Below are 27790 nucleotides of genomic sequence, written 5' to 3'. Positions count from 1 at the left end.
GTATATTTATGTTTTGTCTCTCTATAGTGGCCCAATGGACCAGTATGAGCTTTTGAAGTAAACACTTTGTTAGGCCTGATGCTTCCAGTTCATTCATTTTGTTTTTTCGTACAAGCATTGGCAAAGCGAGTAGGTCTGCCTTGTGACATATTTGCTTTGCCAATGGTTAGCAATGATGCGCAGCATTACCTATGCAGCATGGCTAAATGAAACTTAAACCATCCTTGACTCAGCCATCTGTGTAATTATTGTAGGCATGTGCACCTGCATGCGTGGGCCTACAAAGTGATGCATTCCCTTTTTTTTCGTTTTGGTACAAATCTGAGTTAGAAGGGAGAGCAGGGGTGGCGGGAAAGCAACATGGAGGATACCGATGGGGGGGAACTAATTGGCAGAAGCACACAAGCCAACGCAAGAGGGAGGGGGGATATAGAGTTGGGAATCAGCAGTGAGGCAACAGAGAGCAACATGTGTACATTAGGGAGACGGCTAGGAAACACTCATACTCTGATGCAGTGCTACACACACAAAAAAAATAGTGCTTGCAAAGCAAGCAGTGAAAGCTGCGTTGTCAGCCAATTAAAAACACTTTAAAGGACAAATGCAAAATTGACAAGCTGGGACATATTCAGCTTGCCAGTTTAAGTTGGGAGGGGTTCTCTAGGGGTGGTGAGGGAGGTAACAGAGGGAAGGGGGCACAGGGTGTAAAGGGGAAAGGGGAAAAAATCAAAAATGGTCCACAAAAGCCAACCTTCTTTGGCTGTTTTTTTTGGGTAGGAGAGGGGGAGGTTTTTTTACTGTACTGTCAGACCACCTTTATTTCTGAGGCAGGGATTTGTGATCTAGGTTTGGCCAGCGGTTTGGGGCGGTTACAGGGGGTGAACGGTCTGATATGAGCTCATTGCATTTCTTATCCTGGAATGTCAATGGCCTGCGCGGGAAGGTTAGAAGAGACCGCATCCTACAATACTTAAGGGACTCTCCCGCACAGGTCATTGCCTTACAGGAGACACATCTTCTTAAAACTGAGATCACGGATATTTTAAAAAATCAGAAATGGATTGATAATTGTGTCGCTACAGACCAATCAGCAAATATAAGAGGGACTGTCTGTATTTTTAAAAAGAATGTCAATGCCAAAATATTAGAGCATAAGGAGGACCACAGTGGTAGATGGCTTATGTTAAGAGTCTCATTAGGTGGAGCTACTTACTCATTGATCAATTATTACGGTCCAAACCAAGATGACCCCTCGTTTCTAGACCTCATCCGAAATCACTTGCTAAATGTAAATGACCCTATCATTTGGTGTGGTGATTTTAATGTCGTGCTGAATCACCAACTCGATAAGTCCCCAAACTCGAGGGCCAGTGTGGCTTCTAAATCCAGGCAAATCCTAATGTCAATAATGGCACAATTGGGTTTAGCCGACATATGGAGGGAAAGGGCGGGGAACAAATTGGGAGTTTCATTTCGGAATCTGAAATACAAGCACAGATCAAGAATCGATTATGCTCTGTTTAGCTATTGTCTTAAAGACTCATTAATGGAGATATCATATCTTCCCTCTCACCTCTCCGATCATTCAGCTATCTCTTTTACTTTGAAGTTAGGCCAGTGGTCAGGACATGTGTCTTGGTCATTCGACCGGTCCATCCTTCATGATGAGGACGAAATTAGTTTTCTAATAGCTGAAACTAAGTTTTTTTTAGAAGTGAATCTAGATTCTACCTCAATCCCCATTGTATGGGATGCTCTGAAGGCTTTTTGGAGAGGGAACATTACTTCTAGAGCCTCCCAGAGAAGGAAGTTATACAGGGAAAAGATCACAAACATAGAAGCCGAAATGAAATCCATAGAACAGCAACTCAGTACCTCTATAGACTCAAGAAGTCAGCAAGGAAAATTAGCCCACTTAAAAACACAATTGGAGTGTATTTTACAGGAAAGGGTGGCTAGCCGATGGGAGGCAAGTAAAAATTCCCATTTTGAGTTTGGGGAAGCAGCTGGGAGGATGCTAGCGTGGAAAATAAAAGCAGACCAAGCAAAAAAATATATTAGGCAGATAAAGTTGGAAGTCGACCAAAGTCCTCTTACTGCCACCTCCGAGATAGGCAGAGCCTTTCAGGAATTTTTTCAGGCCATCTACAAAGATGATATCACTGATGATCCTTTTGCAAGGAATTCTTGGTTAGATAAAATATCCCTGCCGAGTCTCACCCAGCTCCAAAGCAGCTACTTGGAGTCAGAAATAACCGAGACAGAGGTGAGAGAGGCTGTTGGGCAACTTAAGCAAGGAAAGGCAGCAGGCACAGATGGCTTACCAGCTGAACTATATCGTGCCTTGTCCGAAGGTATAATTCCAACGTTGACGGTTCTGTTCAATAGTATTCTGTTAAAAGGGAATAACCCTCCCAAATCATGGAATGAGGCCATCATAGTCCTGATTCTTAAACCGGGGAAAGACCCGACTGATTGCGGATCATACCGTCCGATATCACTTTTGAACAACGACTATAAAATATTTGCGGCCATTATGTCAGCTAGATTGGGCAAGGTTATACCTTCAATAATAAACCAAGACCAAAAAGGGTTTATAAAGGGCCGCCAGTTGGCTGACCTTACGCACGATTTAGTCGGGGCCATAGATATTGCCTCTAGCCTCTCTCTGCCATTAGCCACTTTCACGTTAGACGCAACAAAGGCCTTTGACAGGGTTAGTTGGCCTTATTTGACTGCGGTATTAAAGAAATTCAAGTTTGGTGAGAATTTCTGTCAAGTGATCTCTCTTCTGTACAAGGCTCCATCTGCCAGACTCTTGATTAATAACACCCTATCGGAACCTGTAAATATTACAAGGGGGACAAGACAGGGCTGCCCTCTTTCTCCCCTTCTCTTCAATTTGTACATTGAGCCTTTCGCTCAAGTTCTACGGGAGGAAGTTAATATCCCCTCTTTTAAATATGAGGGGTGGGAAAGGCGGGTAGCTCTTTACGCGGACGACATTCTCATTTTTACAGTAGACCCGGGCTTAGCCTTTCCAACAGTAATTAAGTGTGCAGAAGAATTTGGGCGGATCTCTGGATATGAGATTAACGCCAGCAAAACCGAAATTATGGTGTGGAATATAAACAATACACATCTCAAGGTGACACCCTCAATGAGATATCTCGGTATCCAAATTACTCAAGACGTGGGGAATATTGCACAAATTAATTTGGATCGGGTCTTTAAAGATTGTCAAAAAAAACTAAAAGCGTGGTCCTTTCTTCCACTTACTATTCTTGGTAGAACTAATTTAGTCAAAATGGCTATCCTCCCCAAGTTTACTTTTTTATGTAACACTATCCCCCTGGCCTTCGACCCTAAACAAATAGACAAATTTCAGCGGGAAATAAACTCCTTCATCTGGAAGTACAAAGCCACTAGATTGGCGTGGAAAAAATTACGAAGGAGGAGGGAAAAGGGTGGGTTGGCACTCCCTGATTTACAGTACTATGCTTGGGCTTTCCAACTATCTTACTCCCGTATGCTATTGAAAGTGCCTTCTAATTCCTCGATGGGTCTAATGTTTAAAGCCATGTTGGTTGGGGCGGATCTACCCTGTCAGGGATTTATGTTTAAGTTTGGAGATCAAAAGTTTTTTAAGAAGATTAAATTGAAGTCTCTTCAATCTATGGCCAGTATCTGGGCTCAGATCAAAAAGAAAATAGGGCTGTCTTACTTTTCAACCTATGCCCCGTGTGGGACTCCCCGGGTTTACCAATGTGTCTGAGGGATGGGTTGGCGTCCCCCCTGATACATGCCGGTATTGCAAGGTGGGGAGAGTTGTTGGTAAATAACGCACTGCTGACATGGGAGGCACTAAGTGATAAGGTCGGTCCTGGGCTATCAAGATTTAAATATATGCAGCTTGAGAGTTGGGCTCGGGCTCTAGCTAGGAAAGCTGTCCCGCTGGGTAAAATTAGTAATTTGGAACAGCAGCTTGTCGTCAGGCAGGCGGGCGGCAAGGAGGTGGCTTTTTGGTATTGGAGCATTCTGGAGGAGGTGGATGGGGATTTTAGCCTCCCTGACCAACTATGGGGTGAGGAGATGGGGCGACAGTGTGAGCAAATATGGCTTACTTCATTTACCATCCTACACAGACTAGTCAAACCTGCGTGGTTAAGGCGCAACCATCTATTCACCGTTCACCGCGCTTATCTCTCTCCTTTAAGACTATCAAAATTTCAGCCAGGAAAGAGATGTAACAAGTGTAACCTCTTGAATGCTTCGGATACACATATGTTTAAGGATTGCCCTTCTATTTGTACTTTCTGGGAGAAAATAAAGGACACACTGGACTCTATACTTAATTGTTCTGTGCGCATTACTCTGTCATTGGTTATCTTTGGCATAGACGAAAACATACTGGGGCAGGCAAGACTCTTCCTTTTTTACGCCATTCTCTTGGCAAGGCGCCAAATATGTAGGTTTTGGGTAGATGCCGTACCTCCATCACATGGAGACTGGCTTTCATCCTTGTACAGTACATCTAAGCTGGACCTGGCTAGACGTGTCAACAAAAAAAATGTGGCCTTTTGGGACCTTCTGTTAAACTGGTCATAGGAACGCCGGGGTTTTTTTTTTTTTTTTTTTTTTTTTTCTTCCCCGGGTCCTATGATTAAGCCTTGGTTACTCTTTGGATCTTGAACGCCGGTCTCATGGTTTAACGATTCGCCCCTCCAGGCTGAACAGATCCTTAGATCGAGTAATTAAGCTATCTAGCTTCCCTCACCATGGAGTTATCTTCCGCTACTCTGTGAATTGTGTCCTGGTATGCGAGTCGACTTGAGATCCTGAGTTGTTCTCCCAGCTCGTGACACACTAGGTGGCTGGTGATTCCTACAAGAGGGTTAATGGCAAATGAGGACTTAAAAAAAAAAAAAAAAAAAAAAAAAAAGCTGGGACATGAGTAAGAAGTAGGCAAATAAGAGTGACAATGAAAGCCAACCAATAGTAAGCAATGGAGGGGCTCCAAGCACCTGTATGTTCTTCGTAAGCCACAGTATGCCTTTCAACAGACGTGGCATCCACTGTCTAGTAGGCTCGACCTAAAAATGGTAATATAGTGACTGATATTGTGTATATAATTTTATATTGAGTAACAATGTGGTTGATCTCAATAAAATCAAAGTGAATGGCAGGTGAACCAACATATCTCATTATCAACGAGAGAATGTAGTAAAAAATTACTTTTGGCAGTTTCTGGATGGAGTGGTTAAACAAATGCTGTACAAATTTTGTTGAACATGAGATGGCCTGCGCCTTATTACTAATATCCTTTTAATAATTCGTGTTGTCCATACGTCTTTCAGGAAAGCCACAGGAACTAGTTCTTCTTAATAATATAGTAACATATCGCTGGCATTCCTTTCCATACCCCCTCTCCCCCCCCCCCCACCCCCCTCCTCTGATGAGGTAGCAGGATCTGTTACCATGAAGGTTGCATGCTCTGAAACAGCTTTAATGGTGTGCAACAAGATGCAAAACCAAGATAATGATGCTAGTAACCTAGTATTGTGAACCTACGCAACTCTTGTCCTCGGTATTGCAAATTTAGTTGAACTAGTTCCTATTCTTTCCATATGCCTAAAGCTCCTGAGCACTTTGGTGTAAAACCTTTGGCTTCTGGACTTAAAATAAGTCACAAACCAGTCAGCCCCCAGGCAGCATGTCAGCTTAATTCCACCTACTATTGAATTGCACTCCAGGGCTCGTGTGTGTACGTATGAATTAATATTCAGTCCAGCTTATTATGAGCATACAGAGAAACTAACTATCTAGATTTTTTTCATGTTAAGTATATGATTTGAACCTTCCATCCAGGGTACGCCAAGACTCACACATTTGTATGGGGTCATTGCAAGAGACTTTATTCCTGTGGGTCAGAGTTTTCCAACCTTGTTTTGCCATCATGAAATGGGTAGAGAGTTCGATCCATACTAGACTAAACTATGTTTGCCCTTGGGTACATTTAATATGGTCGGTTTTCCGAAAGTTGTAAATCATTTTAAAGAAAGGCTTGGCTCCATGGAGCCCAGTTCACTTCTTTTCACATGTTCACTTCTTTTCACATTCGAATGTCATCACAAACACCGAATTTCGTGACTTTGACCAGCACAGACTATTCTATTCTGCATCTGTGCTTCCTGTCAGTGAGTGTTAGTTGTATGAGGCATCCAAGCATTCATGACTTCTGACCCTGCTCGCAGGCATGTAGTTCGCTCCCCACGCTGCTGCACGGCTCTGCCTGTCTTTGCCTGCCTCGCTGCCTGTACTTGCAATTGTTTTGCCAAACTTTGTTTTTTTTTCCCTCCTCTGTGCCTAACTTGTTTTTCTTTTCTCTCCTCTGTGCCTAACTTGTTTTTCCTTCCTCTGTGCCCAGTTCTCCGGCTGCCCCCCACCTGTTTTTCCCGCCGCTGCGTCCCAGCGGCCCCGCCCCCTGCTCTCCCATTCGCCACCCCACTACCGCCTCCCAGCTACTCCTCCCACCCACCTCCCCTCATATGGAGGCTGTGCAGCCGTCCAAAGGAGCGACCTCTGACCCTGCTCGCAGGCAGGTCGCTCCCCACGCTACTGCACGGCTCTGCCTGTCTTTGCCTGCCTCGCTACCTGTACTTGCAATTGTTTTGCCTAAACTTATTTTTTTTTTCCTCCTCTGTGCCTAACTTGTTTTTCTTTTCTTTCCTCTGTGCCTAACTTGGTTTTCCTTCCTCTGTGCCCAGTTCTCCCGCTGACCCCCCGCCGTCCCTCGCCTGTTTTTCCTGCCACTGCGTCCATGCGGCCCCGCCCCCCTGCTCTCCCATGCGCCACCCCGCTCCCGCCTCCCAGCTATTCCTCCCACCCACCTCCCCTCATATGGAGGCCGTGCGCAGCGGCAGCGCCGCTGGCGCGCCGAAGGCACGCCTAAGGCAAGCCCGTCTGCACCCGTCCGCGCCTGGACAGCGCCCAGCGCCAGAACCCCTGGCCCCCGCAAACGCCACGACGCCCGACTCCGCTATGACTCCACCACCCTCCACGCACTCAACGGCGGACGATCACGCACCTGCTGACGGGCCGCCCCGAAGCACACACAAGGGCCCTTCTCCTGCTGAAACTGCAGCTACACCAGCATCCGACCCGCCTACCCACCTACCAGGTACCCAACTACCTCAGTTGCATCCTTCTCAACACCCGCTCCGCCCGCAAACACGCCATAGAACTCTGGGACCTTCTCGACGCAACCTCCCCAGACGTCGCCTTCCTGACGGAGACCTGGATGAACCCCTCCTCGGCACCCGGCATCGCCATAGCCATCCCAGAAGGCTACAAGATCACCCGCAGGGACCACACCAACGGAGTAGAAGGAGGAATCGCCATCGCCCACAGGAATTCCCTCAGAGTCTCGACCAGCACCGGCGACACCCTCCGCACCGCCGAACACCTGCACTTTCAGATCCACACCGACCCCAACACCACCCTCAGAGGAACCCTCGTCTACAGGCCCCCCGGACCCCAACCACAGTTTAGCGACTCCATCGACGACTTCATCAGCACACACGCCCTCGCCTCCACGGACTACATCCTCCTTAGGGACCTAAACTTCCACCTCGAGAACAACAACGACACCAACTCCACCACCCTGATCGACAACCTAGCCAACCTCGGACTCAAACAACTCGTCACAACACCCACCCACTCAGCCGGCCACACTCTCGACCCCATCTTCTCCGCAAGCCCCCACGTCTCCTTCAACCACACCACCGAACTTCACTGGACCGACCATCGCTGCATCCACTTCACCTTCCAGAAACCCACCACACACCACCGCTCCCAACAGATCCCTTGCCGCCGCTGGAGCAAAGTCACCGAAGACCAGCTAACCACCACCCTCATCCAGAGCCCACCCCCTGAGCCCTCCAACGCCGACACCGCCGCCCGCAACCTCAGACAGTGGATCGACGACTGCGCCAACACCCTCGCCCCAGTCAAGAAACCCTCCAACAGTCACACCAGCAAGTAAGCCAGCTGGTTCACTGAAGACCTCCAGGCCTCCAAGCAAACCTGCCGAAAGCTGGAGAAGAACTGTCTCCGTGAACGAACACCGGACAGCTACGCAGCCCACAAGAACGCCACCCGCAGTCACCATCACCTCATCAGATCCGCCAAAAGGGTCTCCTTCAAAGACCGCCTAAACAACAACGCACACCACAGCAAAGAGCTCTTCAACATAGTGAAGGAACTCTCAAACTCCAGCTCCAACACAAACGACATCCCACCTTCACAAGACCTGTGCGACTCGCTGGCCACCTTCTTCCATCGCAAGATCGCAGACATCCACGACTGCTTCAACAACACGACCACCACAACAACCACTGAGACCCCTGCCCCCACAACCACCAGCCACACTAACCACCTTCTCTCCTGGACCAACATCAACGACGACGACACCATCAAGATCATGAACACCATCCACTCCGGATCTCCGTCAGCCCCCTGCCCACACCACCTCTTCAACAGAGCCAGCACCGCCATCGCACCCCATCCCCGGAAAGCCATCAACATCTCCTTCGAGACGGCAACCTTCCCGGAGAGCTGGAAGCATGCCAAGAACAACGCCTTACTCAAGAAACCCAAGGCAGACCCCAAGGACCTCAAGAACTTCCGGCCCATTTCCCTGCTCCTCTTCCAGGCGAAGGTCATCAAAAAGACCGTCAACAAACAACTGACCTGCTACCTCGAGGAAAACAGCATCCTGAACCCGTCCCAGTCCGGGTTCCGCAGCAACCACAGCACCAAGACTGTCCTCATCGCCGCCACCGATGACATCAGGACCCTGCTAGACAACGGAGAAACCGCGGCCCTCATCCTCCTGGACCTGTCAGCTGCCTTCGACACGGTCTGCCACCGCACACTACGAACACGCCTCCATGATGCCGGGATCCAAAAGAAGGCCCTGGACTGGACCACCTCCTTCCTCTCTGGCAGAACACAGAGCGTCCTCCTCCCCCCTTCTGCTCCGAAGTCACCAAGATCATCTGTGGTGTACCCCAGAGCTCATCCCTCAGCCCAACGCTGTTCAACATCTACATGGCACCACTCGTCCACGTCGCCCGACTGCACGACCTCAACATTATCTCCTATGCCGACGACACCCAGCTAATCCCCTCCCTCACCAAGGACCCCCACACCGCCAAAACCAACCTCCACGAAGGAATGAAGGCTGTCTCCGAATGGATGAGGAACAGCCGACTGAAGCTGAACTCGGACAAGACGGAGGTCCTCATCCTCAGATCCACCCCTTCGGCCTGAAACGACTCCTGGTGGCCAACTGCACTGGGAACAGCTCCAACGCCCACCGACCACGCACGCAACCTAGGGGTCATCCTCGACTCCACCCTCTCCATGACCAAGCAGGTCAACGCCGTCCCTTTCTCCTGCTTCAACCCTCCGCATGCTCCGCAAGATCTACAGGTGGATCCCCACCAAAACAAGAAGAACGGTCACCCAGGCCCTCATCAGCAGCAGGCTGGACTACGGAAACGCCCTCTACGCAGGAGCCTCGGCCAAACTCCTGAAACGGCTTCAACGCATCCAGAACGCCTCTGCACGCCTGATCCTCGACATCCCTCGCCGCAGCCACATCACACCCCACCTTAGAGACCTGCACTGGCTCCCCGTCAACAAGAGGATAACCTTCAAGCTCCTCACCCACGCACACAAGGCACGCCACAACACCGGACCAGCGTACCTCAACAGCCGACTCAGCTTCTACACCCCCACCGCCGATCTCGCCCTGGCCACAGTCCCCCACATTCGAAGAGCGACCTCCGGCAGCAGATGGTTCTCCCACCTCGCTGCCAAGACCTGGAACACCCTCCCCATCCACCTACGGCAGAACCAAGACCTGCTGTCCTTCAGACAACTCCTCAAGACATGGCTCTTCGAGCAGTAGCAGCATCACCCACCCCCCAGCGCCTTGAGACCCTCACAGGTAAGTAGCGTGCTCTACAAATGCTATAATTGATTGATTGATTGATGACTGTGCTCATCGAAGCTGCTTGCTGTTAGTACACCCTGCTTCCAGCTGACTCCTAAGATCTGTAGGTGGTAGCCGTTGCTTCATTACCTTGTCTATTCCATCAGTATTATGAAGTTTTATGTCCCTGTAATTCATCAGATCAATTCTGTGTATATTGCTTTAAATGCTGCCTCCAACGTAGGTTTCAGTGCCTTATGGACCCAGTGGAAAGCTGCTGGGTGGTTTTGTAATCGAAATAGCTCCACACAGTCATTGTACCTTTGATTTCTTGTCCAAAAATACGAATGTAGTATTTGCAGCCTGCGTTGTCACTCTATGGGATTTGGGAAAAGGGTGCTGGTCCATGAACCTCTAGCTTTTGTTTTATTTGCTCAATTTCTTTTTTTTTTCTGGTGTACTCCGGATCAGAAATTCCTTAAAAGATGTGTTTGTTTCACTGCTCCCCAGACTTTTTTCTGGTAGAAGGTATTGATCACAGCTGTTGCGTCATCCCCACTCGGGAGCATGCATAAGAACACGCCACACCCTTAACCAACGTATTTATACATCAGCATACAACATGCAAACTGAAACTTCTCATTGTCCTATAACTGTTAAATAACCACACCTTAACACATCCCAAATGATTACGTAATTATTTCATTCAGTCCGTCCAGGACGCGGGGTCCTAGTTCCCACAATAGTAAGACACTACAACAGGTAGTGAATTTCTTTGCTGTCCAGCACACCTAGTCTGTCGAAAGGTGAAGCTCAGACACATCTGTCTGACTATAAACATTTTTGTCATTTCTGCAGCAAAACAGTGCATCGTACCAGTACAGGTGTTCATCTGAAATAAGTAAAGCGGGGTTATGGGGAATTAGTGGAAATTTCGGTATTAATCTCGCCTTGTGCTATAACAATGTGACCGGACTTGAGAAAAACAGGAGCCAACCACGCTACGCTGATGCAAATACGTGTACTCGGATGAGAAACTGATTTTTGTAATCAAAAGTAAACATTTATTTTTTGGGAGTCAGTGTTATTATTTGTAAATGGGGCCAGTTTGTCTTCCTACGTATACCTCTTTTTTAATCAAGAAATGCACGTGCTTATACCTTGATTCACCCTCATATTAAGGGAAAATGTGTTTTGTTCTTGATTGTACATCCTGTTCTCTGTATGATCCTACTGCTCCGTTGTAATATTCTTTGCCTCTCCCCTCCCCTGCTCCCTCACCCGTTTCTTGGTTCCCAGTCTCCCAGTTCGAGTCTTGCAACAGGCTGTTTCATTTAGGGAGTACTGTAGGGTCCTGTTACCAAAGCTAACCATGGCTTCTCTTTACCCTGGTGGGTGGGTGGTGTTTGTGTGTGTGTGTGTGTGTGTGTGCGTGTTTTAATTATGAACATTTTAGAAAAACGTGGTGGCGAAACAGCTGTCTCTAGACCAGACCTTACCCACAAAAAAGACTAACCCCTGCAGATGTAAGCATATTTGTACCTCGATGGGCGACACATTTATGAATGAGATTTGTGTGCAGCCTATCCAAAACAGAGCACACTTGCGAGGTTGCCAAATTCAGTGTCACTGTGTGTGGGCAAAGTATTCTGCATAGTAATAGTTTGACTTGCAAAGACTATGGAGCAAGGGCTGCAGGATAACACGAATGATAGATCCTACATCAAGTTTCCTCTCAAATGTGACTGCCACCCAGCAATAAAGGGAAAACACATTATAGCACATTTAAAAAAACCTCCGAAATACAATGAAAAACAATAGTTAAGGTGCACTATGTCTACAGAATAAAATTTAAAAACCACTGAAACTCGCGCTCTGTTTTGCTCTGCTTTTGACTTATGAATTAGGCTGTAGTGTCACACTTTATTCAAAATAAAAGTTACTTGAGCTTGTTTCCGTTTTAAAGGTGAAACTTTCCTACACACATATTTTAGCTCAGGAATGCTCTGGAGTTACCAAGTATCCTTGGATTCGTTTCTGACCAGAACACGCTGAGGTGACCGGCTGTCATTAGTCATAGGCTCAGATATGAGTGCATTGGCCAGGTCAGGTGTGTGGACAACTGTGCCTTTTGGTGCCATAATTGCATGCAAGACAAAACAGGTTTAAATGTTGTATAATTGCTCTGTGCCACCCTTGCAGAATCTTTTGAGGACATCACTGTGGACTAGTGTTGTCCCTTCATCTCTTCTTTCCTTCCAGATGTCATGTAGAGCATCTCTGATGAGGACTGTCTTTCAAGAGCCTTTTTCTGCAAAAGAGAAGCTGCAATGATTACAGTCTTTTCCCCTTTGTTTCCTTGTAGATGCTACAGGGGGCACAGTTGATAGCAGTGTCGGCTGATCCTTTAACGGGGGCACTGGATGGCTCCACCCTTCAAGGAAACGATATCCAGGTTCAGTACGTCCAGTTAGCACCAGTATCGGACTCCACGGTAACGTCTCAGGTAGGCATCAATATAACCATGTAATGACCACTTGCTGGCCTATATGTGTCTCGCAGGCTTCTTAGTGGTAACATCTTCTGGAACACTTCAGCTGCTCTGTATAATAAGACTTGTATCTAAACGTGCCTAGGCTGGGCCAGACCTTTTTTCACAATGAAGTCTTCTGCTGTTGAGAAGTAATGTTTTCAATTTGTCTGCCTGGAGAACACCTTTGTGTTTCAGATACATGGATGGGTTACCTTTGCACATCAAACACTTTTTAAATGTTCCTGATGCTTGTGTTACTGTTTTTTTTTTTTTTTTGCATATTGGTTTAGCTAAAGTTTTAACTTCATTAATAGATAATATGTAATATGACAAGTACAAAGTTTTAACAAGCATTGACAAAATCAGTAGGTCTCACCTATGCAAGATCTATTGGTTTTGTCAATGTTTTGAAGACATGTTGCAAAGCAACACTGATGAAGTGACGCTTGGCCTAAGCTGGCCAATTAGGAGACTGCAAAGAAGAGTGACCGAGTAAATGTATACATATTTAATGGGGCTTTGGTTCAACCCTCTTTCTCCATTCGTCTGTTAAGCTGTCATGAACGTTTTGTTTCCATCCACCACAGCATACATGATGGGGCTTTGGTTTAGCCAACTTCAGTCATTTGCTATCTTGCATTGTGAGTGAGTGTGAGCAATTAACCTGATCATGTGTGCACATCTGCTTAAATATGCACTTTATGCTAGCCTATTGGGCTTATATTTTCTTTTGCAGATATTTTATTTCTTCCTCTAACCTTTTTATGTCATATTTGTGTGGCTGATTTATGTCTTAATCAAACAGTAGTTCAAAGCCAGTAGTACCATTTCTGTGTGATAATGGAAATCATATTTTTCTGTGATGCGCATTAAAGCGAACATGAGTTTCCATATCTGTTCTAAGGACACCAGTCTGCTGGGAAGCACCTCTACATTGCTGATAAAATTATATGTGGTTATTTTTTTTAATTAAAATGTATTTCACAAGCATGTGGCCACCGTGTTTAGGTGGTGGTGTTTTATTTTTTTCTTTTCATTTTGGTAGTGTGCCCTTGCAAAAAAATACATTAATAACTATAGCAATTGCTTTCTAAGGTCAGACTTATTGCTTTTGAAAATGTTTATGTTTAAGCATTAACTTGCTCTGTCTTATTTTTATCTATAATCGATCATTGTTTTGTCCTGTTTCAAACTAAATTTAATTGAAGAGATCCTATGAGGCGTGGCAGATTGAGGAAAATGTAGGGCTCTGATGAGGAAGAATGCTTATTTATTGAGGATTTCCTGAGATTCATAGTCCTCAGTATATAGCGAAAGGTATAACAGACACAGTACTGCCTTACCCATCGCATGTTAACATACAAAATACAAAACTATACAGTAACAATTACACATTTCTGCCAAATCCCATTATATGGGAAATGATTCTCATTAGCTACATGGACACCTCGGTACCAAATGCTACTTCACTGTTGTAGCCCTTCCTCTACAGCCCCATGCTGGCCAGTGTAACACCCGGAAATAAGGGAGATTCAGAAGTCCAACAAGAAGGGGTGGGGCCACTGATAGCTGTCATATTGCTGAAAACTATGAACCACACTGCTACTATGGGTCTACCAAAACAATTACGTCTTTTGAGGAATCGACCGGTTCAAGGAAATGGAAGGGCAGGCACAGATTATCTTTTGGGCTTTAGAAGTACAACAGTTCCATCTGCTCTAGTAGCTGAAATCTTTGCACAAAACTTTAGATAACACCCTCCCTTTTGTGAGAAAATATTAAATCGAGGGTACTTTAGGATCTGATGCATCAGCTGAAACGCCTGTAGAGGCACCCATCATGACTCCAAGGATTAGAAGACCTGGCTGAGCCAGTCTGAAAATATATATTCCCTCTTTGGAAGGTTTGTTGCTGTCGCCAAGGTTCGCTTCGCCTAAAACATCAAAGCGATTAGGGATACCAAAGGTCCTTCTTGGTGGCATTACCCATTAGCGAATTTTTAAAAAAATCTGTAATTGTGTATTAATCCAACCAAACAATCAAGAAATGTACATAAAAGTTTTTGGACACCTAAATTCTCTACAGTAATCCTTTATATACAAAATCTTAAAGAGCAACAAGTCAGAAGTAAGATATGTACAAAAGATCTACAATATAGGGTAATAGGGCTTTGTGAGAAAAAGTGATCAGTAGGTGCATCTGGTATTGTGATCAGTGAGCAAGACAGTAGATGACGAAGTGGTCAAAAAAGTCTACTACATCAAGTATGCAAGTATAAAGATGAGTCAGAACTCCTAATTGACTATCATATGTATCATGCTCGTCCTCCTCTAGGAAGGGCGATAACACCTTGCTTGTGAACTGCTTCTCCTGCATTGGCCTTGCTTCCAAGGGAGAAGTTCAGTCTAAGTGGCTGGAGGCCATCCCCAGTGACTGCAGAATCAGAGCAGTCAGAGGAACTCCACCAGCAGGTTTGACTTGTTGAGCCACCAAGCCTATGTTTCCTTGGTGACTGCTGATTCAGGCACTAGAGCCTTGCAATCCTGAACCGAAGCCTCCATTGGGGTCAGCGGGCACTGAACCAGAAGCTTGAGAAAGGTGTGGGCTTACGATGTAACCACTGTGGCAGTCGCCATTAAATCCTGCCCCATGAGCCATTTCACTGGTGGAGCAGCTTGCTTGTCAAACAGTGCCATCCGATGTTGTTTCAGAGAGATCATGTGATCAAGTTGAACGATCTGCCCTAGTTCAACAGCTAGTCCGGTGCTGTAGAGAGAAGTAACTAGTTACTCAGACAAGAGTATTACAGAATTAATAGGCTTTGGTGTCACCCTTTGGAAAAGAAGAGCGACGATTAGCTGGGCTTCCAACTAGGAAACAAAAACGCACCTCCTCTCGTCAACAATACTACTGCCAGGTCCTTTACCTTGATAAATCCTTTTGGTGCTGACGACATTCCGAATGGTAGGAATGTAAACTAGTAAGGATCTTGGCCAGTCATGAGCTGCAGCAACCATTGATCCTCTAGCTGCACGAGGATGTTCACGCATAGTATCCTCTAGCTCCCAGGTTGATGAAAGTCTCACAGTGATAGCAAGGGAGTGTTTAATGTCAGTGTCACCACCTTGCACGGTATGTAGCTTATTGACCAGTCATTCGAACAAACCTGGACGTGAAGTTGCCTGATGGTTTCAGGAGCACTTACAATGACTTCCTGTAGTAGTAAGGCTGAAGCCTGAGTCTTGGTGCCTTGCGGTGGACTCTGGAGTAGGAAATGTTAGAAATTGACAGAGAGGCCTACTCTTAAGGATGTACCAGCTTATCGCGTCTAATATGACCTCTTTTCAACCCACTTCTTGCACACACTCATTACGTGCCCCAGCTCTTAATTGCACACATTGTTCCCAACACAAAACCACTTCATTTTTTTTTCAGAGATTGATTCTGGGTTTGCCAAAACAAAAGTATAGCTTAGAGATATGCTGGCCCACGACCGCTATCCAGGCTTCGTATCTATTACCCTGCAGACTGGAAAAAAGAAGAGACTGTAAATAACACATTCGTATGCAATGGTCGGCAGCTGCAGAGGGAGCAGCATGCTGTGCTGTGGTGTAATTGCTATGTAGCAACAAAGTGCTGGGCAACACCCCTCGCTAAACACAGGGCCCAGCGTTTTTGGGCAGAGCCGACCCTTAGTACAAAGTAGCATGCCACTTCCAATGAAGGGTTTCCGGAGTATTTCTGTACATTTCCTTTCACTGGCTGTGGTAGCAGGCTGCTCGTTTGATGTCCTGTTTCAACATGTCCCCCTCTGCGCCGTCTCTCTGTTTGGCAACAGCGCTTCTCTCATTTTCCGAGCCCTTTTCCCGAAAGGTTGCTCGGCGTTGTGTTGGGTTTAGATTTGTGGTGAGCCACTGATGTATACCAGCTTTGAGGATACTGCATACAGGCACGCCATATAAGGTGGGTATAAACTGAGAGCCAGAACAGCAAATATAAGGTCTGAGAAAATATAGCAAAGAAAAATATAACTGGTCGGAAAAATATGACTTAGTTAAACTAGGCTCTTTTAAATGCCATTGGCTTCCCAGATAGCCAAAATAGAAGGCTGGTAGCTCTCGGGATTTAGACTCCGCGCTGTACGCCACAACTGGGCTTTCTTTAGGGAACTGGACTGTGCCATATTAACTTCTCCAAGAGACACCATATTAAAAGCAGCTCCCCCATCACTTTCCTCTTTATGGCTAAAATAGTGATGTATTGGTAGCATAAGAGGTTTGCATTTTGTGCATATGTTGTGCCTTTGGACGTTGCGAACATGTATAATATTTGTCAGACCCATTCATCCTATTTGTTGGATATACCTCATAAATATGCTATTCTTTTATTTTTTTTTTATTTTTTTATTTTTTATTTTTTTTAAATATTTTTATTGGCATTTTTGGTACATAACCACACACAGAATAAAACATCCGAACAGACAGGTCAGTATCGAGCACCATCCCCACCTCGTCCACCCTCCACCCCCACCCCTCTCTCAGCACACCAGAAGTCCATTTCGGGCCTATGCCGCGATTGACATCAGCGTCTTTAATACAAGCAATTGTCCGTGCCCTAGGGCTGTGGATGTCCTCCACGTACCATGTTTGCCCCCTCCAGTGCATCCCCCCCCTAGAGTCCCCCCTCCAGGCCGTGATATCTCCGCCATTTGGACCACACCCTGGTGAATTTCTTGGGGCATCCTCTCGCCTTATACGTGACCCTTTCCGCCGCCATATAGATGTCAAGACCCCTCCTCCACTCCTCCAGACGGGGAGGCGAGGGCGCCCCCCAGTATTTAGCTACGTCTCTCTTTGCCACCACCAGCGCCAGTACAAGGAAAATCAGCAGCGGGCGGGGGAGGTCCACATCATTTGTCATACCTAGTAGCACTAATTTGGGGTCCTCCTGTAGTTGCACCCCCAGCACCTTACTCAGCTCCCCTAGGATCCCCCGCCAGTACCCCTGAATCTGCGGGCAGAGCCAAAGTATATGAAAGAAAGTCCCTCCCTCCTGCTTGCATCGCAGACACGACGTGTCCCCCCACCCGTCCCATCCTGAACAGTCGTCGTCTATCAAAGTACGTTCTATGCAGAATATTGAATTGAATCAACCGTAGCCGGGACTTAATCGCCACCTCACGCGGGTGCATAAGGACTGTATCCCAGTCCACTTCGTCCATCTCACCCACGTCCGCTTCCCAGGTCGCCCTAAGCGCCCCCATACTATCAGGCATATTGTTCATAAGGGTCCGATATGTGAGGGACACCGCCCCTTCCACCATGTGTTCCTGCAGCAGTCTTCCCTCCAGGGGTGCGTACTCGGGAAGAGAAGCCGTCTGTATCCCCCCCGCCTGCTAAGCATGCTTCAGTTGTGCGTATTTATAGTACTGCGTGGGGAGCAGTCCAAATTCTCTGCGGAGCACCGAGAAGGATTTCAAGTCCCCTCTCACTAGCACGTCTCCCAGCGTCGACACCCCAATATTATCCCATTGCTTGAACCCCCGCAATTTGTTTAGCTCTGGTAGCCACGCGCAGTGCCATAGGGGCGTCTGTCTACTCAATTTCCTATCCCAGCCAATCTCCCGGGTCGCCCTTTTCCAGATCCCCAGGGTGATTTTAGTGGCCTGCAGTAGCCGTCCCGTACCCTTACCACCATATAGGTAATAATGACATGAGTGGGCGCCCATGACATGTCGTTCCAAGGCAAACGTCGGGTGCGTTGCCGGGGCGTGGAGCCAGTCGTTAATGTATACCAGGTGTTCCGCCCAATAGTAGGCCTCAATGTTAGGAAGCGAGATCCCTCCGCTATATTGGTGCCGCTGCAGGGTCTTCATCGCTACCCTGGGTTGTCTCCCAAGCCATAGAAAGCTCCGGAGTTCCGAGTCAATTTCTCGGAAGACCCGCCGACAGATCGGATAATATTCGTTCTGTACCGCGTATAGGAACCTGGGCAACGTTATCATCTTAAACATGGCGGCCCGCCCCAGCAGCGTAAGCGGCAGCCGGCGCCATCTCTGCGTATCCTCTACGAAGTTGGACAGAACCCTTCCCACATTTCTGTCATAGGAGACAGTCCGGTCCAGCGTTATATACACTCCCAGGTATTGGAACCCCTCCGTCGTCGCCTGGAGCCTGTCTGGGAGACTCGGCCAGTCCCCCTGTCCCCCCGGGGCATATAGCACTGACTTATGCCAGTTCACCCTGTAACCCGAGCGGGCACCATAGCGCTCTAGCTCGGAGAAGATAACCGGGACTGTCGTATCAGGGTGCGTAACATATAAAAGGACATCGTCTGCATAGAGAGATATTTTTTCCTCCAGGTCATCCAGCGGGCCCTTCCGGAAACCCCGGATCTCTGGGTGTTGTCTGACCCGCGCCGCCAGCACTTCTATCGTCAGCGTAAAGAGCAGGGGGGACAGCGGACATCCCTGCCGCGTACCTCTGCAGATAGGGAATTCCCTCGACGTAGCCCCGTTGACCCTCACCCGCGCCCTCGGGCCCGTGTATAGCAATCTCACCCATTGGCGGAAAATAGGTCCAAATCCCAGACGCCCCAGGACGCCCTCCAAAAAGGGCCAATGCACCGCATCGAACGCCTTTTCCGCATCCAAGGAGAGAAACCAATGAGGGTCTCGTCGGCCCCTCACCACCTGTAGCCAGTTGTGCGAGCGCCTCAGATTCAATCTCGTCGCCCTACTGGGGAGAAAACCCGTCTGATCCAGGTGGACTAGGTCTGGGATCACCCGCCGCAGCCGGAGGGCCAGCACCGTCGCCAGCAACTTCGCCTCAGTGTTAAGCAGCGAGATCGGGCGGTACGACGTGCACTCCTCCGGCGGCTTTCCCTCCTTGAAAATCGGGACGATCGTGGCCAGTCTAAGATCCGGGGGGAGACACCCCTCCTCCCGCGCCCCCTCAAATAACGCTAGCATATGGCGGGCCAGAAGATCCGCTGTTTTTTTAAAAAATTCCGCGGGGAACCCATTCGGGCCCGGCGCCTTCCCCATCCGCAACCTGGTCAACGCCTTAGTAACTTCGTCTAACGTAAAGGGGGCCTCCAGCTCCTTGATGTCTCCATCTGTGAGCGCCGGTAGATCCAGATCTGCCATGTACTGTAGCGCGTCCTCTTGCGAACCCAGATCTTGAGCAGCATAGAATGCCCGGAAGTGCTCCGCAAAGGCTTCCGCGATCTGCGCGTCCGAGTTCACTAAATTCCCCTTAACATCTCTGATCCGTTCTACCCACCTGGCATCCCTCTCTCTTCTACTAAGCCACGCCAAGAGCTTGCCTGACTTGTCACCGACGTCGTATAAACGGTGGAGTTTGGCCAACGCCTGCTGCTTGGCTGCTCCCGTAGCCTGGTCCCGGTACTGCCGTTGGGCGTCCAGCAACCGACGCAGCGTCTCCCGTGTCGGGTCTGCCAGGTACTCCCTGTCCAGCTGGAGAACCTGTCTCTCTAGCGCCTGCAACTCCCTAAGCCGTTCCCTGCTGTCCTCGGCTATCCTGTCCTGGACTCTGCCCCGCATGACCGCCTTCATGGATTCCCAGAGGGTCACCGGCGATGTCACCGAGCCAACGTTGTCAGCTAGGCAGACTCTAACATCTGCCCGGATGCCTTTCAGCAGCTTTGAATTCTGGAGGTCCCACGCCGTGACACGCCACTGCCCCCTCCCCGCTACCCGGGGAGCCACTGTCACCAGAAGGGGAGAGTGGTCCGACAGTCCCCGTGCTTGATATTCAGCTCGCACCCCCTCGTGCAACGTGTGGCGCGCCATGAAAAGATAGTCCAACCGGGAATACACCCTGTGGGCCCCTGAGAAGAAGGAGTACTCGCGCCGTGTAGGGTGTAACCAACGCCATACGTCTGTCAGGCCTAGAGTCTCCATCGTGGTGGCGAGTGCCGTCTGATGCCGGTCCCTTGCCCTATCCCCCGTCCTGTCTACTGCCGTCGCCATTACATCGTTGAAGTCGCCCCCGAGCACTTGCACTGTGTCGGACGTGGCAAGCAATATCTCCGCCACGCCTTTTAACGTGGACGCCTGCAGTTTAGGTGGAGCATAGACCGAAACTAACGTGTATTCCCTGCGGCACCACATTCCCCGGACCCCAACGTATGTTCCCAGCGGGTCTGTCCACGTCTGCGTCACTTGAAACGGGTTAGTTTTCCGGACCAGTATCGCCACCCCTCTTGAACCCTGAGTAAAGCCCGCATGTGCTAGAACTGTGTAGCGTCCCCGGGCGAGGAATCCACATATAGTCCCCAGAAGGTGTGTTTCCTGTAATAACGCTACGTCAGGGCCGGCCCTCCTAATGTATGCGTTGATCAGTCCTCTCTTAATTTTGTTCCCGAGCCCATTGACATTCCACGTTAGGACTGAGAGCCCTCCCTCTGCTACACCTGCTGGTACCGTCGCGGTAGGCATTGCAATTCAAACCGTGTGTGCTGTCTCGGGGGTACCGCGCTGCCGGGCAAGCCCCGTGTCGCTGCGTGTGTGCCTGAAGTGACCTGTCTCCCACCCCTCTGTACCCAACTGTCCCCAACTGTCCCATCCCCCCCCCCTCCCCACCCAACGCAAACCCCAACTGGAAATCCCCAACTCTCTCCCACTCCCGCCCCCTCCCCACCTCCCCCCCCCCATCAGTCCCATGTCCCACTGGCACAGGGCTGCTGGCGGAGTAGGCCTGTCGCCCACCCTCTCTATCCCACCCGTTGCTAACCTATCCTGTGCCCACTATGGGAACAGCACCAAACCTTAGCGACCAAATGGGAAGACTATCAAACGATATACCCAAACAAGAAAGAACAACCAGAAAAACAAAAAGGGAAAAGGGGGTGTGTGACCACTTGCGTGCTCCATCTGGCCAGAGCTGCAATCAGGATTGTCCGGACCAGTCTCTCTCAGGAGTGGGAGTCTTGGGTGTCCGGCCTCCGCTCCTCCGCAAGATCGGGTGCATCCCGCTCTAGATCTCGGATCGCTACTTCCAGCGGGTGTATGGAACCCTGCGCCGTTCCCTCTTGTCCCGGCCCGCGGGACGTGTCCTCATGGTCTTCCTCTGAGCTACCACTGTCTGCCAGGCAACTAAAGCGAGATCCCGGTACTCCAACCCCTCCGGGGGACGGAGAGTCCCGCTGGTGACGACGTGGCGAGCCATCCGCCGAGTAGGGCGTTTTACGCATCCTCTTCCCAGTTCTCCGCCCCGACTGTCCCCGGGGGATAAATATGCTATTCTTGACTTAGAATTTGTCTTACTTTCCAATTTTTCACTTCTATATTTTTACATTGTTTTTAGGTCTCGCCTGACCCAGCGCATGCGCTGCTCTGGCGAGACTTATTGAGAGGGCTCCAAAAAGTGCTACCAGGCCAGCCTAGAGCTACAGTGCATGTGCGCCGGCGCGCGCGCCGCGCTTTACCACGATTACTTTCACTTTCGCGGCCTCTTTGATGTTTGATCGCGATCACTTTCACGGCCGCTTTGCATAGCCAATAGGTTTCGCTTTTGGGACCGTATAAGTATTTAGTTATGCAACTGTTGCATAGCTAAACACTTATAAGGTCCCAAAGGCGAGACCTATTGGCTATGCCAATGCTTGTTCTCTTTGCCTCAGTTTGTCCTCTTCCCAATAGGTTTTAGTATTTTATGTAGTGTTCTCTTTTCAATAGTAGCCCCATACTTTGTGTTCTCATATTCCCTCTGCTAACTTGTTTTTATTACTTACCTTTTTCCCTGTTTCCTCATTTTCTTTCATATTTTCTTTTTCTAACTCTTTTCTTTTTTGGTCAAGCTACAGACCGCTTTATTTCTCTGGCAGATGTTCTGTTGTTAATTCTTAAAAATTTAGCCACAGCGGGATCCTGCTTCCACCCACCGGAGTCTCATTATCTGTGCTCATGACATTGGTGGGTGTATCATTCCGCTTCCTATGGAGTGGATGCCTTGCAATGCATGTGGGACTATTTTAAATCTAAAATGTACACTCAGTCATCACTTATACAATTATTTATGTCATTATGCCATGTATTCCTTGTATACATAAAGCAGTCCTGTTTTTAGGTCTCAGCTACCAGACTGCCCAAGCGGTCTGTTTGCGAAAAGAGTAAGACCAATTGTCCGCTTACAGTGGGCTGGGAGCTCGCCCATTGCTTATCATTGGTTGCCTTTGTCTCTTTAATTTCCATGCTTTTTGTTTGTCAGCTAGTATGGGCTTTACTTTACTTCCTGGAGGATGGCTTTATTTCTTGCGACCTTTCACTGCTTCCACGCTTCATGTTGCTCTTTCATCGTGAGCTTCTTCCGCTGCCCCCTTCTTGTTTTTGCTTGCCGTCATGTGTTTCTCCCTCACAGCTCCATATTCCCCTATCTAGCCCGTATGCTTCTCCTTGTCCTGCGCTTCATGTTCTTCTGTCACGCCCGTGTTCATTTACCCATGCTGCATCCTCCACCCACTCTATCCATGTTGTGTCGTCCCCCTCCTCCCCTCCCTGGAAATGCTTCAACCTAAAGGGCTAAAGGCTGATTACCCTCTTTTACTCGGATCAGTAAATAAAAAGCCCCCCCAAAATAGCTGTCATAGTGATGGACTGACTTTAAAATGGCTGTTCCGAAGTGTAAAATTCCACCCCTTAGGTAGGATGTCATGTTTGCAGTTCCTCTATCCTGTCAATGGCTTGGGTCTTTCTTTTTATCCGTGTCCTTTTTCGATGTCCATGCATTAGCTCTTGTCACTACCTGCGTTGCTGTTTTACAGTTACAGTGGCCACAGAGGTCACAAGAGCTGGAGCCTTAAAGCCTTGAACGTTAGAAAGGAATTATCATAATGAGAAATACCCAGGCTGTTAACATAGTTGGACTGCAGCTATGTTACCTAAGCAATTTTCGGTATTATACATGACTACCTAAGTAACTTTCTGTTTAGCCATCGTGATGTCCTCCCCTTAAAATGGACATCCTAACTTGCATAACCCGTGCCTTGCTTTGGGGTCATGGGTGTATTCCTGTTATGTTAGCACTCAGAGTACCTGTTTTGATTCGTAGTACTTGGAGCTCTTTCAACCTCCCATGTTGTTATTTTATGATTCCAGTAAAAAAAATAAGCCACAAGAGCTTGGCCCATCACGTAAAAAACAGAGTATCGCCCAGGTAATTAACATAGTTGTTGTATCCTTTCCTTTTGGTTTGATGGTTACTTCAATAGTCGAAGGACTAAAGCCACAAAACCAAACCAAGTGCTGGTATCCTATGTAAAAAGGTGGAAAACAACAAGAAACACAGAGACAAGCTCAGAAATGTCTTCTTTGTCTATGCTGTAGGCATTTATATTGTTTAATCTCAAGTTATCTTATGGTTGTTCATCTCTTTTGTGTATTATACCACCACTAAACGTCCTTCTGTTTCCTTCTTGCTGCAGTAATTAGCTCTGGCTTACATGTTCTAATGCAAACCCAATGTTGTTTCCTTGCATTAGAGCCACAACTATTAGCTATACCAGTGCTTGTTTCAGTTAGGGGTAACCCCCATGCTCCAATTATTTTTTGTCTCATCTCATCTCCCCTCCACTTTTTACTTTTTCCCATTTTGCTTTCCCTTTTCGCATGCCCTATTTTTCACGTTCCTTTTCTAAGTGTAGAGTATTTCAAAGATCTTTGTGGTGAAATGCAGTTTTGAACGTTTTGCACTTCAGAGTGACAGTTTCTCAGTGTTGAGTGATTGCCCTGTAGTGAGACTCTGTTCTCCTCCTTCGCCCCCCTCATATGTGCTGATCATTGTGAGAGCTGCCTATGAGAAGACTTGTGTTGTGCTAGCAGTCCTCTTGCTCTTGAACCTTTCAGGCTTGGATCTTGGCATTTGTGGCATCACGATACTCGTATAAAGATTGCTGCCACCAAATATCAGACTTCTTGGTACTGCTGTCTCTGCCTCTTCCTTTCTGCTGCTTTCTTTCTCTTTTTTATGTATTTCTGTCTTGATCCTGCTGTCTCTCTTTTTCTTGGATACTGCTGTTTGCATCCCTTTAATGAGAACTATTTTATTTGCAGTCTGTCTGCTGTGATGCTCTAACCTTTTAACATTTACCCTATCCATTCCAGGTGGAAGCTGGGCTAGTAGGAATGATCATTTCACTCTCACAATTCATTCTCTGTGGATCCAAACTCGTGTATCTTCTTCTTTCTAAGGTTTTGAAACACTCTTTCTCTGCCTCACAGTACAGAGTCATGATTTAATGCAAGCTACCACAACCAGATGTGCTCATTCATACACCTTGCAATTGGAACAGTTTCAGCTCAGAAACTACTGCACAGGTCTTCCAAAGAGAAGTTTCTTACAGCACCATCTAGCAAAAGGGTGACAATCCCAATAACCAGCACCTGGTTTCTCCTCCACGCAGCACTTGCAGCAACTCTCCTCTTACATGAAGAAAAAGCACGCTTGTGCATTAGACCCAAGCATAACATTTAGTTCATGCCTGAGCTGAAGAACCATAGCTTAATGATCCATAGAATAGAGCGGAAATGGGCAAGAAACTATAAGCCACATTTGAAAACAGATTACCTCACACTGATCTCCTCTTACAAAACTCAGAAGTAGAAAAAATAGTAAAAAATAGCATACACAGCATATTAAACAAACTCCCTCCATGGCAAAATAATTATTCCGTATAATTTGGGAATTATAGTCCCTGCATCCAACTCTGAATTAAACATTGTCAGCAACTCTGCGAAGAGATTCTAGTGGTTTTTTTTTTACAAAGTCTCCAAGCTTCAAGCTTATATAGTCCTTGATAATATCTCTGCTTTAGTCATCACCACGGGACCCCATACCAACAGTGAATTCCATTTACAAGAAACATTTCAGACTATGATTGAAGAACAGTATGATAGCCAACATCACAATCTCTAGACCTTAAGGCTTCCTGTAATGCAGATGCTCAGCAAAAGGCATGATGCCTGTAGGAAAATGCATCTTTCTGCATGATCATCTATTTTCTGTGGAATGATGTTGCTGGCTTGTGGCTCAGCGCAGAGGGACTCTGCTAACCAACCCCGGTTCATGCGCGCTGACCCCTAAAACATGCAGATATAAGTGAAACTCCTAATTATCATATTTAACTTATATGTAAGCCCCTACTATTTGGTACAAAGTGTACCCAGGGCCTGTAAGTTAAATGTCACTATTGACCTGCACCACCCATTGTGCTACCCACCACCGTGATAGTGAAAGCAAGACTACAGGACTATCATTGTAGCCTGGCTGTTGTAGTTGTAAACTGCAAGTTCGACTTGTCACAATAACCCCTTTTGACAGACCTATACCTCCCTTTTAAATATTAATAAGTCATCCCTTGGTAGGCTTTAATGCCAATAAGGCTGGGTGCATGGTATTTAAGAGTAGGACAAGTAAATATTTTTGTTAAGCATATCCTTATAGCGAAAAGGCCACAGAAGATATTTTCACAGTAGCAAGGCTAGCTGTTTCAGTGGAAAACACTGAGTTAAATTATAACATTCCATAATGCTACTTTTGGTTAGGAAACAGCTAGAAATCTAATTCAAAGACTCTTTTTATTAGTTATTCTAAATCATATTTAATGGTAATATTTAATTAGCCCTTGAAAAAGTGGAAAGTCTCCTCTCTCAATTGCCCTCGCAAGATGGTTGTTTCCCCCTTGAGGACATTCACCAGACCCTCTGTGATAACCTAGCCGAGGTATTGAACCCTGTGGTCCGGGACAGGAAAGTGAGGAGAGAAAGAGCCTCATGGTTCAATGCCAGTTGCAGGGGAGCTAAGAAAGACCTCCTCCGAGCGTTTAAAAACAAGGAGGCCCCCTCGGTAATTAGGGAAAAGAGGGTTGCTTACAAGCTCCTCCTTGAAAACGCTAAAATCGACTGGGACTGGGAGAATTGGGCAGAAATTACAACTGCACTTAAAACCAGAGACTCAAGGAAATTTTGGCATATAGTCAAATATGGCTCAGCCGAACCTGTCATGGCTATAGAGGGCAATATTGCGCCCGAAGTTTGGGAGGAACACTTCACATCGCTTTATAGTAGGACTGGGCTAGACCAAATAGGAATCCAGGCCGGGACCCCAGTCGCCCTAATCATTGATAATTCCTCTGAGATGGAAGATTTTAACTTGGAGGAATTGGAAATGGCAATCACTCGCCTTTCCACAGGAAAAGCGCCAGGCCTTGACAAGCTCCCAGGTGACCTCTTTAAGCATGAGGTAAAAATTTGGGCACCATACCTTTTGGTATTGTTTAATGCCATCATCCATGGGATGGCGGTCCCTCCAACTTGGCTCGGGGCGGAGAATGTGCCCATTTTTAAAAGGGGCTCACCTCTGCTCCCTGCTAATTACAGACCGATCAGTCTGATAGACGTCCCACAGAAGCTTTTCGCGAGGCTTCTGCTGGATCGACTCTTGGACTGGATCGAAGAGAGGGACATCCTGAGCCCCTTTCAGGCTGGGTTTCGTCAGAAGACCTCCACCATAGACCAGGTCTTTAGGCTGTCCCTTCTATACTGGAAAACAATACAGCTGGAGGGTGGCAGTCTCTATACTGTATTTGTGGACTTAAGGGCAGCCTTTGACCTGGTTCCACACGGTAAGCTCTGGGAAGTGCTGGCGAATGTTGTGGTGCCAGCTGATCTTTTGACCATGATCATCCGCCTCCACACAAACACCTATGCTCGTGTGAGGTGTGGTAGACATGGAGCACTGTCAGATAAGTTTCCCGTTGACAGAGGGGTAAGACAGGGGTGCGTACTTGCACCAACCCTGTTCTGCCTCTTTGTCAACGGCGTTATTGATCACCTCAACGGGGTCCCCAATTCGGATGTCCCGAAGTTGGCAGGAAGGAGGGTTCCGGCAATTATGTTTGCGGACGACACCCTCCTTCTCTCCAAGTCACCGATGGGAATCCAGCGTGTGTTGGATGGATTTGGGGACTTCTGTAGGGAGCATGGATTGGAGATCAATACTCTAAAGACTAAATTTATGGCCTTCAATCCGCCACCCAGGTTCCACCGCATCCCACGTATAGGGAATAACATACTTGAACGAGTAAACACCTTTGAATACCTTGGTGTTACCCTCAATGAGGAATTGGGGTGGGGTCCACACCAGGAGAAAGCCAGGATGAAATTAGTGCAACATACCAGTGGAATACTAAGGATGATAGGAAAGAATAAGTCGACCCTCAAACCTATAGGCCCACCC

The 27790-nt window shown here is 47.6% G+C and overlaps 1 protein-coding gene across 4 annotated transcripts in view; it reads left to right on the top strand.

The window, feature by feature from the left end:
* The window catches only part of BANP (BTG3 associated nuclear protein), a 973724-nt gene that overhangs the window by 879406 nt on the left and 66528 nt on the right, over positions 1–27790 (top strand). For all 4 annotated transcript variants that reach the window (XM_085637629.1, XM_085637628.1, XM_085637630.1 and 1 more), the window contains one exon: positions 12366–12506. In XM_085637629.1, the coding sequence (XP_085493755.1) occupies positions 12366–12506 (141 nt within the window). The remainder of the gene's footprint in view (positions 1–12365; positions 12507–27790) is intronic.

This window comes from Triturus cristatus, chromosome 12, assembly GCF_964204655.1.
Source record: "Triturus cristatus chromosome 12, aTriCri1.1, whole genome shotgun sequence".
Lineage (NCBI taxonomy): Eukaryota > Metazoa > Chordata > Amphibia > Caudata > Salamandridae > Triturus > Triturus cristatus.
The sequence above is the reverse complement of the archived record's forward strand: the minus strand, read 5'-3'. Positions and strand labels throughout refer to the sequence as shown.